Below are 17,568 nucleotides of genomic sequence, written 5' to 3' on the forward strand. Positions count from 1 at the left end.
AGAAGATATTCGTGTTCTTAGCAGCTTAGTCACTTATCATGTGATGTCAGCGCTCTGTGATTCACTTCTGATTAATTTCAAATTGTACTCTAGGTGATACAGTTGGAAGCTGCTTATGAAATAAAGATGGTGCTTATGAAATAAAGGCCTCTTAGACCTAGAAAAGCTAACTTTTCTTTCCTGCAAAATTCAGTTTGGTTAAGACATCCTTGGCATTCTCATTACTGCCTTATCATTGCATTCATGCATCGGAGGGAAGGTCTCAGTACAGCGATGCTCTCTACTGAACACATGCTTTCTCTCAAGTGTATTTACCACAGGCTTGTGGCCATCAGGACCTGGTGGAAAGCAGGTAGTTTGCTCTTAAAGCCTTATTTACTGACTTCTGAGTAATTTGTTTCTCTAAAGCATTCAAGGAACAAGCAATACTTAAGCTATTTCTAAATCACAGATTTTGAGGAGTCACTCACTAGATCATGCAATAGAGTGGCTGATGGGCCTGGATTAGAATGTTCTTACCCTTGTGTGTTCTGAGTCTCACATCAGAAATGGAAATTCTGTAACTGGAGTTTTTAGTGGCCTTGTGCTCCTACAAAGGTCATAAAATACTTATCACTAACTGTCATTGTGCTTTCCCTCATGGAGTTAAATGCTGGAAAAGTAGATTCAACTTCTGCTTTCTTCTTTTGTTTCAGAGTATGTTTATTAAAAATCATAGTACAGTAAGGGAATTTACGGGAGAAAAACATGCAACCAGTTGGTTATTTGTATTTTGCTGCAGTGAGACTAAGCCAAGGCTTCCACAGTAATTTGCAGCTTTCTTTAATGTAAATTGACTAACTGAAACACACCCATCACACTTGAGTTAGTACTCACCCAGTGGTTTTGCTCAGAAGGCTGTGTGGTTAGAAGCAGGTATACAAACGGAAATGAAAAGGAGTTTTAAAACAAGCTGCTGGGGGCTCAGGAGAATGCTGCATGAGAGGCACTCAGAGGCAAGCTTGCAGCACAGTCAGGACACAACTCCTACTGGCTCCAGCATTTGCACAAAGATGCTTTGCCATTGTAAATTGTGTGCTGCTACAGCTCCATGCAGGCTTGCTCTTCAGTGCTCAGCTGTACTGGGAACACTTACATTTGTTTTTGCAGAGTGATTATTTTGTTTTTAAGCCATCACAAACACAATGTTGTTTCTTTTTTTTTTTTTTTTGTGAAGGTGAGTCTTTTAGTTGGATGAGAGAACAGATAGCCCCAAACCTAGTATTGCTTTAATGCGTGCAAAATAATTGCATGTCATTGCAATGAAGTGTATCTCTGTTACAAGATAATCAGGTCTAGATGTGGTGAAGCATAAATACACATTTATTATGCAGGAGAACACCATAAATATGTTGACCTAATTACTAATAGTAGACAGAACATACTGTTTTTCTCTGCACCTTTGTGACATGAAAAAGCTAAATGGAAGAGAGACCATCTAGAAAACAAAAATTCAAATGGGAGCCTGTGGCCAAGTGATACCTGTGCTATGTCATAGCAGAGGATTTAGGAATGCACACAATGAAAGTGCTAAGGGAGAGAGAGTGTTATTTTTTGTCTTTGTTATCTGGAAATGATCTATACTGAACATTTATGAGAAGCTGTATATTCTTAATAGTATGTGTGCACATATTTATTTGGCTTCCAAGTTAAGCATTGAACTGTTTTCCTGATTAGACAGGAGCTAGTGAATGGAGCTTCTGGCAGAACACCAAGTTTTGTCAAAGGATGAAAATTGATACGGGCCCCTGTGTGTGAGGCGTAAAATAATGTTACTCTTTGTAAAGACACCCAGAGCACAAAATGTCAAATACTAAAGACCTGAATACGTATTGATTCTTGATGCCCCAGCCTTCCTCTGCAAATATCCCACTTCTCTAGCAGAATAACTTGCTGGTTTGCCCTCAGTGCTCATGCTGTAATACCTAGGTAGTTTGTATCTCAGAAGGATTCTTTCAGTAAGGAATGGAATTATGTGTGCACACAAACAAGGAGCACGTAAACTTTGATTCATGCTGTAAAACTGAAGAACTTCCTGTTACTTGGGGTCTATACTGCTCTCATTCGTGGGGCTGTAGGACAGGCAGACTTTCCCCTTGCCCATGTCACTGAAGGTGGATACTTTTGGTATCTTCCTGTAGAAGGGCATGGAAATTCTCACCCAGTAACTAATGTGGATTATATTGTTTTGCAAATGGGCTAAGTTTAATGTTCCGTTTTGGTGATGTGCAAGTTCCAGTGCCTTCTCCCTGCGTTCCCTAGCAATAGATGTCATTTCATTTACTGGAAATCTTCTGTTTCACATCCCTCTTCCATTTTGCTGTATTGTGCTTTGCTTCTCTATCTTGTTCCTGCTACTGCTTTTTAAAGAGATAGCTACATTTGTTCCCATAGAGGTTAATCTATTTTAAATTATTCAAAAAGATAAATTTTGTTTTGTATTTGAAAGGGTGTCAAATTCCAGTTCAAGCTACTTAGGTTCTCTTACAACTGGCTGTGGGAGAACATTGTCAGTTAATATTTACACACAGTCTCCCTGCTGTTTGTTGCAGAAATGGAAACTTTTTAAAGTGTTCTGCTACATTTCATGTCCTTGATCTTTTTGGAATATGGGAGAAAAAACAAACCAACCCACAAGACCCAGAAGACAGATTTAGTCTAAAGCTCTTCTTCTGCTGAAATCCTTGTAGTGCATAGCTCAAGTTGATGTGCAGTACTTTCAGGTCCACCACAGGGAGTATGCACAGGTTAACCTGTGGGTTGCTAGCATATGCGGTATCTCATTCCATGTGCATCTGTGCACACTGATGGTCCAATCCCTTGTGTGCACTTTGGTGTTATGTGTGTCCTCTGTACAAAAAGCCTCACAAACAGTTGAGAATATTTCTGTTCTGTTTGGTAAGAGTAGTCATACCAATGACTGGCTGATCTGGATCAGTAACTGAACTATTTTGCATATCAGTTGAATGATTTTTTTCCAAATTTATATTCATATGCCTAAAGCTAAGCATTTAAGTGCATTGCTGGGCTTAGATAATTATGCATAATTATCTGGGTATTCTGACTGCTTTTGAGACACAGCTGCTTTTTTGCTTGTCTTTTTTCTTTTCTTATTTAAGCATCTTCCAAACACAGTAGTGAAATATAATAGTTGCTATATGGCTCTCACCAGAAAAATTATGCACTCCCTAAATTAGTAAGTTACTGCTATCTTCGAAACAGCATACATGAACAGATCTGATTAGAATTAGGATTCTGGAAAAGGCTGTTGTGAATTGTTTATGAAGGTATAGCAAGATTTCAATATGAATAATCCTTTTTGTTTTTTAGATTTAGAAGGAAATGCATGTCAAAACAACCAGCTGCTAAAAATAATTCTGGCCATGCATCAGTTTTTCATCTCTTCTGCAGACATGCTTCAGAAACTTGTTGATCTATATCCTTTGTAATCTTCACCTGCTTTTAAGGTAACCTGATAGCCTGACAAGTTTGAAATGGGTAAGTAGAGGATATTTAATCTGTGGGTGTATTAGTATTCCACTAATTAAATTGTTTACTTGTTCTTTACAGTTTTTGGTAGTATGGTGTGCTTTTGTTTGGTTTAGGGTTGGTGTTTGTCTTGTTTAACTTGTTATGCACAGAGGAGAAGATGAAACTCCAAGCCAGGTTTTAAGTAGGATAAATCACCCTCTGTTGGCTGTGGAGGGAATATCTAGCAGGTGTTAGATGGATGCAGGCACCTCAGTGAGGTACTGTGAACCTGGGCCTAAGTTTCAGATCTGTTTCTCTCTCTGTCCACTATCAAGTCAAAGAGCAAAGAACAAAACCATATAATTGGGATATGAAGATTTTCAACAAAAATTATTTGTCTCACACATGCTCAAAATTGCTGAAATCAATAATAAGATTTTCTTTTCTATTTGTTCCCATTTTGAGTTGACAGCCTGGACTCATATATGTTAGTTTCTGGCTCATTAGGTTTTTCACAATGTAGCTACTAGATCATATTCACAATACTGGCATTTCTTTGGAATTTTTAATTGTGGAATATGTTACCTGTCATCTTAGCTTTACAAAATGTTTACTTCTAATTAGATGAGCACTGTGCAGGACAGAGACCTGTCATGCTAAGAATCTCCATCCAATTTTGATACAATTCAATTGAAAAATCCTTTCTTTCCTCAAACTCTGTATCGTCCAGGTATTTACAAGCAGCATCCTTGACAGCAGAGCTTTAATGAAGCATTGACTGTCTGTCTGTAGCAGGAACGTCCTGCTGCTTCTCTAATCCCAGGTGTTGGATCAATTGGATCAGTTGGGTCAGTGTTAAGCTACAGCTTAGCATGGTGTGGTGCTGCATTCCACTTAGGCTCATGGGCTCTTGGAACATGGCACAAAGTCAGTGCTTGCATCTTCTTTCTGAGATGGAACGTTTCCTACAACCAAAAAAGCAACTCAAGCTTTTATTAGACTAGCGTATTTTGCAAGCTGGGTTTTTAACTCTGTGTATAGCTCCCTGTAAAGATATTGAAAGTTAAAGGGAGTTTTGAATGGATCAGGTATTCTGGGACCCTGGATTTTGCAAAACTTTGCAAGCGTTCCAGCTGCATGATTTCCCACCCCCTAAATTATGGGAGTGATTTTAGGTGGTTACAAGTTCTTTGTACGTCATCTAATTTCAGACATTCAGAGAGGAGCCCTTAAAAATATTTGGGAACTTACTCAGACTTCAGCAGTTCTATAGTCAGGCTAATGTAAACACACTTAAAGGGAAGATGGCCTGTGCCCTCAGCTGTGGTAGATTTAGGCTGCAGTTAATTGCAATCAGATTGTGAGAGGCTCCACAAGGTATTTGTCATTAAATTATGTTTTTCAGACCCTGAAAATATGTGTGTCATCTCCACCAGAAGAATCAAAACATGCATAATACATTTTGAAAATGGATTTTCCATGACTTCAACAGACATTGGCTACAATATCAAAACATGTTTTAAAGAGCTAATAGACTAAAAATATTGTTGTTTCTTTCAGTTGCCAGAGCAAGTCAAATGAAAACTGTTGTGTAGCTAAAAAGGTGAGGTTGCTATGGAGAGGCATGTTACATTTTGCCCTACCATTGTCTACAACTGGTTATGTTTAAAAGAAAATAGCTTTTTAAATTTTTTTTTTAAATCTCCAATGAATTAGCTGAAAAGGATTGCTTTATAAATACATAGATTGATAAATTTGGTATGAATATTTCAAATTTTAATGACATGTGTCATTAAAGCACAAGTTTTATGAGAGATTGTGAGGCATGTTGCAAAGAAAAATGTAGGAAACAGAATGCCTTCACTGGTTAACACTACTCAGTACTCTGCCAACTGCATCAATATTACTCACAGTAGTCATAGCTGCAATAAACTTCTGTAACAACCTTGGGATATACTTTGTATACACTTAGGTAAAACCCTAATCTGATATAATATTTGCCATCAGCAGGATGATTCTTACTGCTTACAGGTTGGGAAGTATCAAGCATGTTACATTTTATGTCATATGTGAATGAAAGTGGTTTTCCTTAACAGTTTTCTACCTACCTTAATGCTTTAGAAAATAACTCTTCCATGCTGTGTGTGAAGATATGCTATTTTGTGAGGTAAGTATATCCTTGGTTGGTAGCTCCTAGTTGTTAGTCTGCAGTCATCCATGTGAGAAATATAAATATATTTTTGCATATCTGAAGTTGACATTAAAATGAGAAACAGGTATTCTGCTTCAGCTTTTAAATGTTCACTTTAGCAGCTTTAGACAAAAAAGTCCAACTGGCTTTTAGCAGATCTGTTTAAGTCAGTGCATGAGTTGTCATGTTATGTCATCAATTTTCAGCTGAGTCTATATGAATCTGTATATTAAACATCTGTGAAAACTGACAGTGTTCAGGAAACTATAAAAGTGTGTCTAATATGATTATATAGGTCTATTAATAATTAAGTGGGATATTGGAGATATTTTTATACTAAGCAAAGCTCAATTGCATTTGGTAGGTAATTCATCTTAGTAATTCTACTTCATCACTTGAAATAGTCCTGGAACATTTTTATTTTTACCTATTAAGTGTAATAAAGTTTGATATCTCACTTTAGAGAAAACAGAAGAGAGGGAAAATATTCAGCTCTAATAGATTGATTATGCCTCTTTTTTACACAAAGGGGAAAATTATTAGGAACAGGAAAGTAGAATTTGTTTTAAATTGTGATGATTTTATTATCTCAGAGCAGATTATTACTGGTTGTGTCAGAATGCTTTAGTATTGTGTAAGAGCTGGTAACATTTTTGCTTCCAGGCAAATTTGTGCATCCATAAGAATGTGCATTTCCATTTTTCCAGCAAGCACAGGTTTTTACATGTATAGTGTTGGGTACTGTGTCTGTCTGGGATGGAGTTCACTTTCTTCACAGCAGCCTCTCTAATGCTGTGTGTTAAATCTGTGAGCAAAAGTCAGCATTATTTTACCTGTTGCTGAGCAGTGATTGCACAGTATTGATGCCTTCTGCTTCACACTCTGCCCCTGCCGGAGTGTGGGATGGGCGTGAGCTTAAGCTGGAACAGCTGACCTGAACTGGCCAAAGCAACGTTCCAAGCCGTACAGGGTCATACTAAATTTCAGCCTTGATCAAAACTTTTTTTTTTTTTTCTTTTGTGTGTGTGTGTGCTTTAATTTTGATAGGTATTGGATTACAGAATTCTGGATTATGTTCAAAATGGACTCTAAACTATCCACAGCTATGGAGGAATTTCAAGAGGTGGTTCGAGCTAATGGTGAGGAGTTACACTGTCGTCTAATTGACACATCTCAAATGTGAGTGTCAAAGTCTCAATATATTCAGAAAACAAACTTCTGCTCTCAATTTCCTTTATTGGAATATCATGTCTCTCATAAGACGTATGTTAGCTATCCCTAGAAGAATTTGTACTTCTTTGCAGATGAAATATACATTATATAGAGGAACAGGATGCCTTTCAGGAATGACTTAGGTTGAATTTAGCTGCAGTGTAGACTTTGTGCTGATTCTCTATGACAGCTAGGTTTTTACCCTGTTCAAGGAACTTAGAAAATTTGTAGATGCCTAATGGTTTTGCAAGATCACTTGAAATCAATGAAAAAGGAGAATACAATTTGATTGGGTTACAGATGAAGTAAAAAAAGTGTGTTTATATTTTAGCAACAAGGTAAGTGAAAACATAGTTTATTACATTGTCAGACTCTTGATATTGTTTAGATGATTTTGGTTATAAAATACTTGTCATGACAAGAATAAATCCTATAGCTGTACATTACATAGTTCTTTCTTGGGAAGACATCTTTCACTGCTACATGAGAGTGGGATAGTTCTGTGGACAGTACAACTGACAAAACAAGTGTCAGGTTTTGCTTTGGAAATGCACAGGCCAAAGCAGAGAGGAATTTGGCGTACATTTTGTATCTGGTTATGAAAGAAGATATTTAGCTTTTCAAACTGAAATAAATTTTATTACTCTATGGGTCAGTAGCAAAGTGGGGGGGGACAGTTCATACTCAGAGGTTTCTCAAGGAAATCTGAGAATTATTAAATGGAGGAGTGCTGGATGTGGTCAGTGAAGACAAAGTTACAGATAGCTATTCTGAAAATGTAGAACTGGTTGCAGAAATTATATAGACTCTCATGCTGGGAGTAAGACAGTAGTATTGTACTGAAGATGCTGCAGCAATACGATAATGACTAACAATAATATTTTGTCATGTAGTCTCTAATGCATGAAAGGAGTTTGCTGTTTAGAAATTCAGTAGTTCACTTTTTACTGCAGTAAGGCATGAGAACAATGTTACCTCTGACTTAGGGAAAGAGGAAAATTCTGCTCTTCAGTCAATAACTTGGAGTAATTGTGTTTTAAAAGAAATTCTAGGGATTGGTCTAGGAAGCTGACACAGCGTGTAAAGGCCAACACCAGTAAGAAACGGAAAGTCTCACTTCTTTTTGATCACCTTGAGCCAGAGGAGCTGTCAGACCACCTTACCTATCTCGAGTTTAAGTCTTTCAGGAGAATATCAGTAAGTTATTTTTATTTATTTATTTATTTCTATTAAGCAAATATGAGAAAGACAGAAAATATGGCAGAGAATCTAAGAGACTCTAAGTGGAACTTTAGATTCTGAGTCAGTACCCTTCTGCTGCAACTATATGAGAGTGAGAGAATGAACCTCAGCTGTGGAAGAGTTGGGGCAAGATCAGTTGGATGGAAGAGGGGTAAACCTTCTTCCAAATCCAAGATCATCTTCCAAAGAAGCTAGTTTTGTTGGAACAAGGGATGTCATGGTCCTTTGACTCAAATCAGTAATCAGGCTGGAGTGGGATGAAGGAAGCTTGGAATATTCTCCTAGAATGCTAACCTTCTGTGGCTGTAGTGAGCAGTGCAGCAAGGCTGTGAAGTGTTTAGTGGGCTGCATTGAAGATGGCCACTGGACTCTGCTCACCTTTTTAGATTGTGCATAATAAAATAAAGACTAGAGATAAGAAAGCACTTTAGAAAATGCCATTTTTAATGTAAGAGGGGATAAGCATATTTTATTATACAAGCTTTCATATCCACAAACAATTCTCAGGGATTTATCTAATTAATTTTTTCTTTAATTTGTTTTCTCCGTAATGTTTGTAGCTGATAAGATGCAAACTTCCCTATGCACCTTGGCTTCACTCGCATCATTGTATGCTACAACATTGCCTCTTTTCAAACCTGATACCGTTTACACATGGAAAAGTGAATGTTAGAGTTCTCCCCAACATCTAGGAGGCTTGCAGAGTCTGTGTGATAATAAGACTGAAAGCAAAGTGGTTTTTTCAGTGTTTTTTTCTGCTGTTGCTGTTATTTAGATGTTTTTGGTGGGATTTTTTGTAACACTACAATATGAAGCTGAACCTGTGCAAGAAAAGGGTCTCTCACTAGAATGTGGAAGATTTCAGTCGTGTTTTAATGTACTTCATTTTGAGCTGACAGTACGTGACTGTGATTTGTGTTAAGCTCAAAAAGCTGTAGAACCAAAGTCATGCACAGATTGCTGCCTGTAGGCAGTAATAATATGCAAAGCTTATATAACTTTCCATTTTCAAAACCTCTGTGCAGAGGTAAGGTAATTAATGATTGTAACAAGTATGGTTTTAGTCAGTATCAGATGTGTCATGGAGTTCCAACAGTTACACACATGAATACATTTTATATGCAGGGTACCTGCATATGTCTTTGTATAAATTGAGCTTACCAAGACTTCAGTCAGAAAATAATATGTAATTTATAATTAACTATATTAATTAAATATTTGAAGAATATGTTCATGATGCCCTAAGCCAAAAAATCCTTTCATTATTTTAATATGGCATCAAATACTGGGAGAAAGACTGAAAATGAACAGCTGTGTTACTAGTCACTGAAATAACTATTTAAAGGTTTGGGCATTTGAAAGTCAGAAGGGAATATTTGATCACATACACAGCATACAGAAAAATCTTCCATGAGATACTATCCATCTTGCAGCAAATTAAAATGCAAGGAATGGTGTCCACAGAGTAATGACTGGAGGCATGCTGGTGCTTGGAAAAGTACAGGGTGGCCACATTCCTTTGTAAGAATCTGGATTCTGGCTTCCTGTTGAGGCTCTTAAGTTAGCCATCACAAGAACAAACTCTTGCAATATTTAAGTACCAAAACTTCTTTACTGTATCTGCCACTAACAAGCTTGTTATAGCTGACCTCATTAATAAATGTGTGCACCACAATTAATTAAAGACTTTCAAGTCGCGTTTTAGAGATTAATTTCTTCAGCATTTAAAAAAAAAAAGTTCCGAAGGAGATGACTGCTAAGAAAAAAATATAAACTGATTTATAGTTTTACTGCAACTGCTATCAAGTTCATAATTATGTAGTCAGATATTGAAAAATTACCTATCCACACAGAATACTTGCTTAAATTCCAAGATCCAGCCAAACCTGTCTGGGGTTCAAAATTCAAAGAGTAATTGTAATGTAAGTACGATGTAATCTCAGAGACAGCTCTGCTAATTACTAATATTTCTTCCATTTTTAATTTAACAAGGACAAATCTAGAGGTGCCTGCTGTCATATCTGCTTTTAAAGTGCTAATAATTCTTATTAAACAGATGGAAAAAATTACAAAGCTGTGAGAAGGTGAGAGAGGGACAGTAAGAAACAAAAAACAGCCTGACAATTTATGACCTTTGCTTGAAGATCAATGCTATTCCACATATTCCTGTGGAAAAAAATGTATCTCTCTTACAGCTATGAGTGTTTTTGGTATGATTTTATTAGTGGTCATAGTAATAAATGGGTGTAAAAATCCCATGTCACATTTTCTGTTGATTCAAATTCATGTGTATTTTTGTTAATGGATAAATGAACAGAGTGGATAAAAATTGCATCAACAAAAGCAAATTATTTCTTTTCTTTAATCTTAATGTAAGAATGGCTTTTAAAAAAAGAAGTGTGTAACAGGTATTATCTACTGAATAATTTCAGATTTCCTTGATTAAGTAAGAGAATCTCACAAGCTGTATTAAAAGTATTAAGGAATCTGTAGCCCTCATTCTTAATGGTCTTATCTTTGTTTCATATTACTCCCAGTGAACTTGCTTTTTCTATTCATGTAGTTAATTCAGAAGTGTGCCCCAGCTACAGAATACATAAACTGAACACTGAACTCCCTTAAACTATTTCTGAGTTATTAGATTGTAATTTAAATTCAGTTTAACATTCCCTATAGAAGTCTGGACTCAATGAATCTCTGAAGCCACTGAGACTGGGAGGAAAGCCCCAGTTCTACTCATCTTGGGGTTTATAAGAGCCAAGGCTCCTGAGACAGGGAAAAAAGATACTTTCAGTTAATTCAATTAGTCAAAGCCCCTGCTTTGAATTTAACAAAGCTTTTACAAAGGAAAGATTTCAGTTTTGTGGATATTTAAATGTAAAATACATCTTTCATATTTCATTTAATAAGCAGACCTCTGTCCACACACAGGTCATGAAGCATATGTAACTACATGAATTTTCATCTACACTTCTTTTGTTTAAGTTCTCAGATTATCAGAACTACATTGTGAATAGTTGTGTGAAAGAGAATCCAACAATGGAAAGATCAATTTCTCTTTGCAATGGTATCTCTCAGTGGGTGCAGCTAATGGTTCTCAGCAGACCAACACCGCAGCTTCGGGCTGAAGTGTTCATCAAGTTTATTCATGTTGCACAGGTCAGTTAAAATCTGGCACGTATGGTGTTTATTTTGTCTTTCTCTGATACAGCCCTTTTTTCTGCTCTTCCCATGCTACTGCTGTAGGGTGAGCTGGCAGTGTTGGCACTGCTCTCCTGGTTCATACACACCCGTGTGTGTTTGTCTGCTCTTACCAGGTGCTCAGACATTATGGTGTCATGGCACCAGGACTTTCTCATGTTCATTCTGAAGAAATTATTTTCACTGTAAAACTAGACTTGCTTTTGAATCAGCGTGTGATATTCCCAGCTGTGGCTGTGAAGCTTTCCAAAGCATGGCTTTGGCTGTAATTAGGAGCATTCCACCAGACACACCCTTCTGGGTAAAAGGAGAGCTATGGTCCTATTCCTGTTCTTTGCATACTAATTCAACTGCAGTCATAAGCAAGATAATAGGCAGTGTTTCCTAGTTGTGCTAGACTGTGGGAAGAGAGGGAGGTACTGAGAAGCAACTTTGAAGACTTACTGTATTTGAAAATTTAACATTTGATTTAATAACAGAATAAGTTCATGTTACATCCAGTAAAATCACAATTCATTACCAAAAGTAATGAGTTACATGAAGTTAAATGGCATAAACTTGTAAGACTACAGAGCATGACAATAGAGGAAATGAAGATTTGGGTGTGCACATTGAACAACTTGAGCCTTTAAATTATACTGATTTTTTTATGTCAACACAGAAGCTCCACCAGCTGCAGAATTTCAACACATTAATGGCCGTGATAGGAGGTCTCTGTCACAGCTCCATTTCCAGGCTCAAGGAAACAAGCTCATGTGTTCCTCATGATGTAATTAAGGTTAGTATTGCCTCTCTAAGTTTTTACAAATAAGAGAACCCTTAACATTTTTGTCACTGCACACACTAAAAGCAACGTTACATCGCTGGATAAGATGGAAAGACAGAACAATAATTTCTTTGGTTTTGAAGAGTTTTTATTTGTCATTTCATCTCTACATCATCAGTTACTCCTACACTTCTTGTGACCCCCACCTTTCTTCAAGGCTTGTACAGATTCTCTAATGTTTCTCCTTTAATCTCAGATGTGATGTGCTGCACTTTCATTTACATGCAGTAGTAGAGAATAATATTCAAACATGAAAACAGAGAATTGGATCCTAGAACATTGAGAACCAAACTATAGTCTTCTGTAGTAACACTGACCATCCTTAGTCTGTAAAATGCTAGCACAGAGCTCTGCATGTTGAGTGAAAGGATTGGTTTTGTTCATCTGATCTTTCCATTTGACAGATTTTATTTAATTTAGATTTGAACAAATTTGGCCCTTATGCACACATAGTATGCTGGACTGTTAGGAATCTATTTTAATTTCTGGTTTAAGTCTTGTGAAATACTGATGAAAGCTATTAAAAAGGGAAGGAAGACGTATTTTTTAGCAATGCTTCTTAAGAAGCCTTTGTGTAGCTTCCTAAGAGACTTCTTAAGAGAATAAGATACTTTATTCTTTTGGAGGTCTGAAAGTGTCCATAAAGGTATCTAATGAGCCTGTTTTGATGACAGTATGATCAACTTAAATGAACAGTGCATACTTGGAATAAAGACCTGAAGTGTGACCTCCCCCAGGAAATGGTTACAGAATCTATAAAATCAGTTAGAAAGCTTATTTTAGAAACATGTTTTTCAAATTTTGTTATTTTAAGGACTGCATGTGTGCACATCATTTGAGTAACTTTTTTGTATCAAGAAATGGTATACAGGTGCAAATAATAGAAAGCAGATAAAAAAAGTCTGGTTATTAGTGACTTGAAAACACACTTTGAGGTTTAACTATGTCAAACAATTTGTAAATGTTACAAATTGAGAGCTTCCTGGAGAAAACATTGGCCCAGTGATTTTATTGTATTAATGAGTCAACTTTGTACCTGTATAATTTTAAACAAAGGAAATATTTATACTGCTATGCTGAAGATTAATTTGGCCTTTATAAAAAACCCCAAGATACTGTTTCTAATTCATTTCCACAGACAAAGTTTTCTTAGAAAGACAAAGAACCATGTCACCTTGAACCATAGTATAACTTCTGATCACACCATGATGGTATCATGGCACAGCATAGGGCTTCTCTGCCAGGACCTCTCCAGCAGTTCCAGCTGGTGACCTGAAAACCAGAGATTACATTCCACATTTTAATGTGAAGATGGCTGCTTTTATGAATGTCAGAGAGCTTGTGCTGTGCTTATACATTGACTGCATATAGAACCCCCTGATTTGAGAGAATCATATTTCTTTTCATTTGACTAAATGGGGAGGGTAAGGACACCAGCATTACAGACTAGGCTATATATGAACTATCTATAATTACATGTTAGTACCTAACTTATTGGTATAGGAAATGTAGAATACCTTTCGAAGTTTTAAAATTTTTCGAGAGTCATTGTGAGTAAATTCCTTAACAATAGCATGGGAAGTTCTTGTGCTGTATGACAAAAGCAGAAACAATAACCAGTGCTGATTTTTTTGGTTTTCTTTTTATTTTTAGGTGTTTAATGAAATGACAGAATTGCTTTCGTCTTACAGAAATTATGATAGTTACCGACGTGCCTATAACGAGTGCAGTAACTTTAAGATCCCAATCCTTGGGGTCCACCTGAAAGACTTGATATCCCTGTATGAGGGCATGCCAGACTACTTGGAGGACAAAAAAATTAATGTATACAAACTGTATTCTCTGTATAACCACATAGATGAGCTGATACAACTCCAGGAAATGCCACTCCCCCTGGAGGCTAATATGGACCTTGTTCACTTGCTTACAGTAAGTTTGTTAGAAAAGATAAATACATCCAATTAAAAATGTCATATATCTATCAAACAGCTAAATAGATAATTCGATTAATTAATTAATCAATTAATGATCAATTAATTAATAATAATTAATCAATGAACACATAAGATTGTAAGGTGTTTTTTTCCCCCTGAAGTGGAAATGTACAGGAATAGAAGAGAAAAAATTGGTGATACTGATTTATTTGGCAGCAAGGTAGAGGTGCCAGTTCAGCTGTATGCTTCCAATTATTTCTATAAGGGAAGGAAATGCTGATTTCTGCTTCACTATAGTAGCATGCATTCTCTGTACTTTCAATAAGGAAGGTTCCTTGTGTTGAAAACAAAATCACACAAAAGTTCAGTCCCTCAAGACACCGCATTTCTAGCTTCTTCTGGTGCTTAAGAAACTGTCTGACATAAACATTAGTCAAATATTGTTGATATATTTCACTCCCAGTCATATCTGGTCTGTGTCATGCTACTAAAAAATTGATACAACCTAGGACATTGTTAAAACAATAGTTTTGATTTCTCCTAGTAAGTTGAAATACTACCTTCTATGAAAATAGTAAATCTTCCTTTCTTGTTTCTCAATTTTGTTTGGCCTTAACAACTATCTTGTCTTGGAAAAACTAGATAGTCTGCTTCCACTTTCTGGTTACAAGTCCTGTTTCAGGAAAAAGCTAATAGATAAAAATGCTTATGTGCCTGAGGTTATTTGTTCTCTCTGGGAGCACTCTTTTGTGAAATTAAGCACATGTCCAGGACCTGAAATACAGCTATGTGAAGTGGTGAACTTCTTACTTGTCCCTACTGCTGTTTGAAATTATTCTAAGTATTTTTTTCTTCTAAATAATGTTTTATAGAAGTGGCTGTTACAAATATGTAGAACTTTGGTCATAATTTCATGCAGGTATATATGACAGGACATATATGTGAAGGAATATATGACATATAATGTGAAGGAATACTTCATTTCAATGCAGGAACTTCTGAACTCTCAACACGTCATGTTACAGATTTCCAGATAATGGCAATAACAGTCTGGAATGTAGAATTGGACACATTTCAAATCACAGTGAACACCTGTGCAGCTCCAGTTAATTTTTTTCTAGGTGTATCTAAATTAGGTACCAAAAATATGAATGCACTCTAGCAGCAAGTTAATAAAGCAGAAGTGACTGTTATGGGATTAAACTAATGTGTTTGCTTTCAGCTGTCCCTCGATCTTTACTACACAGAAGATGAAATTTATGAACTTTCGTATGCACGAGAGCCACGAAGTCACCGAGCTGCTGTAAGGGCCTTTACAGATTCTTAACAAAAGGAGGGCTTTTATGAGTGATTTTAAATTGAAAACAGGATTTTTTTAAAAAGAAAATTTTATCTCTTGCATCCAATTTATTATTTTATTATATGCTAAATTGAAAACATTTTAGCTTTGTAGACTAAGTGACATCTATTAAAGCGCAAATTGTTAGGTTGATGATGAAGCCTAAGATAGAATATATGGCAGAGCTGACACCATATCAGGTTTTATAATATGAACACAAAGTCAAAAATGAAGTTGCTGTGTACAGACATGACATCAGTCTTAATCTTGGCAGTTGATACTGGTTTTTTTCAAATGGGGAATTCTTATATGATTCAAATGATGAAACCCATGAGTGTTATGTGGTAGTTTTGTTCCTGTTTTATAAATACGGAAAAGATGGTGATCTTACAGGGCTGTCAGTGAACTGTGACAATTTAAGATATGACTGCTCTTTTGAATAGTTCAAGGAAGAGCTTAAGCACCATGTAATTATCAAAAGAACGATGTTGGGTCCAACAGGTCATTTCTGCAGTCCTGTGTCACACAGTCCACTGTCACAAATGGAAGAAGCGTAATACTGAAAATCCTTCCATGTGGTACTTCATAAGTTCCTTTCAATTGTTTTCAGCCTGTGACACCTTCCAAACCACCAGTTGTTGCAGACTGGGCCTCAGGAGTGGCCCCAAAACCTGATCCAAAAACCATCAGCAAACACGTTCAGAGGATGGTAGATGTAAGTAAGGTTGGCCAGTGTACTTCATATTATTGTAAATCTTTGTAGTCTTAATCTCAAGGTATGAGAAAATACAGGGATGGGACTTCTGTCCTCACAAACAGATACTTTTGCCTACCTGTAAATAGCAGCAGTGGCTGTGAGGCACGGATGGAAGCTCCTTCAGTGGGTAAAGAGCCAGCAGGAGGTGTGAATGCTGGTTTGTGTACTTCCAGTCACTCTTTCAGGGAGCCAGGGAGTCCATTTCTACCAGGGCCTCCAACATCATGTTTCTGATGCAGTCTGACAGGAGGCCTCTCTGTGGCTTCGTTACAAGCAGAAATTGCTTTTTCTCTTTCATGTCCCCTGCTTTATGGGAAGCTACTAAGTAAGGTGATTGATTCCAAAACTGGTGGAGGTAGAGATGTCTTTGCTTGCCTGCTTCATTGCTTTTCTTTCTACACACTTCTAATATTGTGAGGCATCCTTTGATAGATGCTGTTTTGGAATATATTTCTAAATTTGTTCTAAGTGTGCTCCTTGCCTTGCGGCCAGTGACAAACAGTAATTCATTCCACAAGTGGAAACAGGTGTCTGCCTGACAATTCTGGTGTATAACTGATTTTCTCATAACACTGAGCTGATAAAATAAGCTAGGCAGCTACATTGATTTGGCTACAGAAACCACTATTGAGAGCACTAATTGAGAGCATTAGTACCAGTTGTATATGTGGGCCTGGACAGAATGGTCTTAAAGCAGAAGTAAAAAACAGCTGTCATTGTGCTGTGAAGCTTTTAGTCCAGCCTGTGTTGATTTACCTATGTTTTGCTGCAAATCAAGAAATCAGAATGCTTTTTTAGTCTCAAGGAAAAAAAAAAGGCAGTTAGACTGGTGCACTGTTTAATAGATACTGGGAGAAGATGGGAGAGGAAATCCATAAATAATAATGGGAGGCTTTCTAAAGTGGTAATTCAGACCATCTGCATTATAAACTATTATGCTATTACCTTGCACAGTCTGTCTTCAAAAATTATGACCATGATCAGGACGGATACATTTCCCAGGAAGAATTTGAAAAGATTGCCGCCAGTTTCCCATTCTCATTTTGTGTAATGGCTAAGGACTGGTGAGTACTTGTCTATCAACTTTGTAGCATCTGTTTTGGGAGAGATTTAGGGGGTTTTGTGTTTAAATTGTATTTTATCATTAGGGTGTTAAAAGCATCCTCCTCAGGCACAAAAAGAAGTGAAAACACAACTGACAAAAGCATCTTCTAAATGTGTTGTGAACGACATCTTCATTGAGCTTACAGCAGTGGTATCCAAGCTGATTTAGAAGGAAAACCAGACTATTTCAAATTATATTCAGTATATACTGCTAAAGAATTTTCCTACAATAAAGCTGTCCCTTAAAAATAG

At 36.7% G+C, this 17,568-nt stretch overlaps 1 protein-coding gene across 3 annotated transcripts in view; it reads left to right on the forward strand.

Moving 5' to 3' along the window:
* The window catches only part of RASGRP1 (RAS guanyl releasing protein 1), a 37,406-nt gene that overhangs the window by 11,978 nt on the left and 7,860 nt on the right, over positions 1 to 17,568 (forward strand). For 2 of the 3 annotated variants that reach the window (XM_058856162.1, XM_058856177.1), the window contains exons 3-12: positions 3,370 to 3,467; positions 5,607 to 5,677; positions 6,749 to 6,880; positions 7,957 to 8,110; positions 11,141 to 11,314; positions 12,018 to 12,134; positions 13,836 to 14,111; positions 15,339 to 15,419; positions 16,066 to 16,170; positions 17,167 to 17,276. In XM_058856162.1, the coding sequence (XP_058712145.1) occupies positions 3,370 to 3,467; positions 5,607 to 5,677; positions 6,749 to 6,880; positions 7,957 to 8,110; positions 11,141 to 11,314; positions 12,018 to 12,134; positions 13,836 to 14,111; positions 15,339 to 15,419; positions 16,066 to 16,170; positions 17,167 to 17,276 (1,318 nt within the window). Of the gene's footprint in view, positions 1 to 3,369; positions 3,476 to 5,606; positions 5,678 to 6,748; positions 6,881 to 7,956; positions 8,111 to 11,140; positions 11,315 to 12,017; positions 12,135 to 13,835; positions 14,112 to 15,338; positions 15,420 to 16,065; positions 16,171 to 17,166; positions 17,277 to 17,568 lie in introns of all 3 variants that reach the window. The other variant, XM_058856172.1, reaches the window with a different exon arrangement.

This window comes from Poecile atricapillus, chromosome 1 (genome assembly GCF_030490865.1).
Source record: "Poecile atricapillus isolate bPoeAtr1 chromosome 1, bPoeAtr1.hap1, whole genome shotgun sequence".
Lineage (NCBI taxonomy): Eukaryota > Metazoa > Chordata > Aves > Passeriformes > Paridae > Poecile > Poecile atricapillus.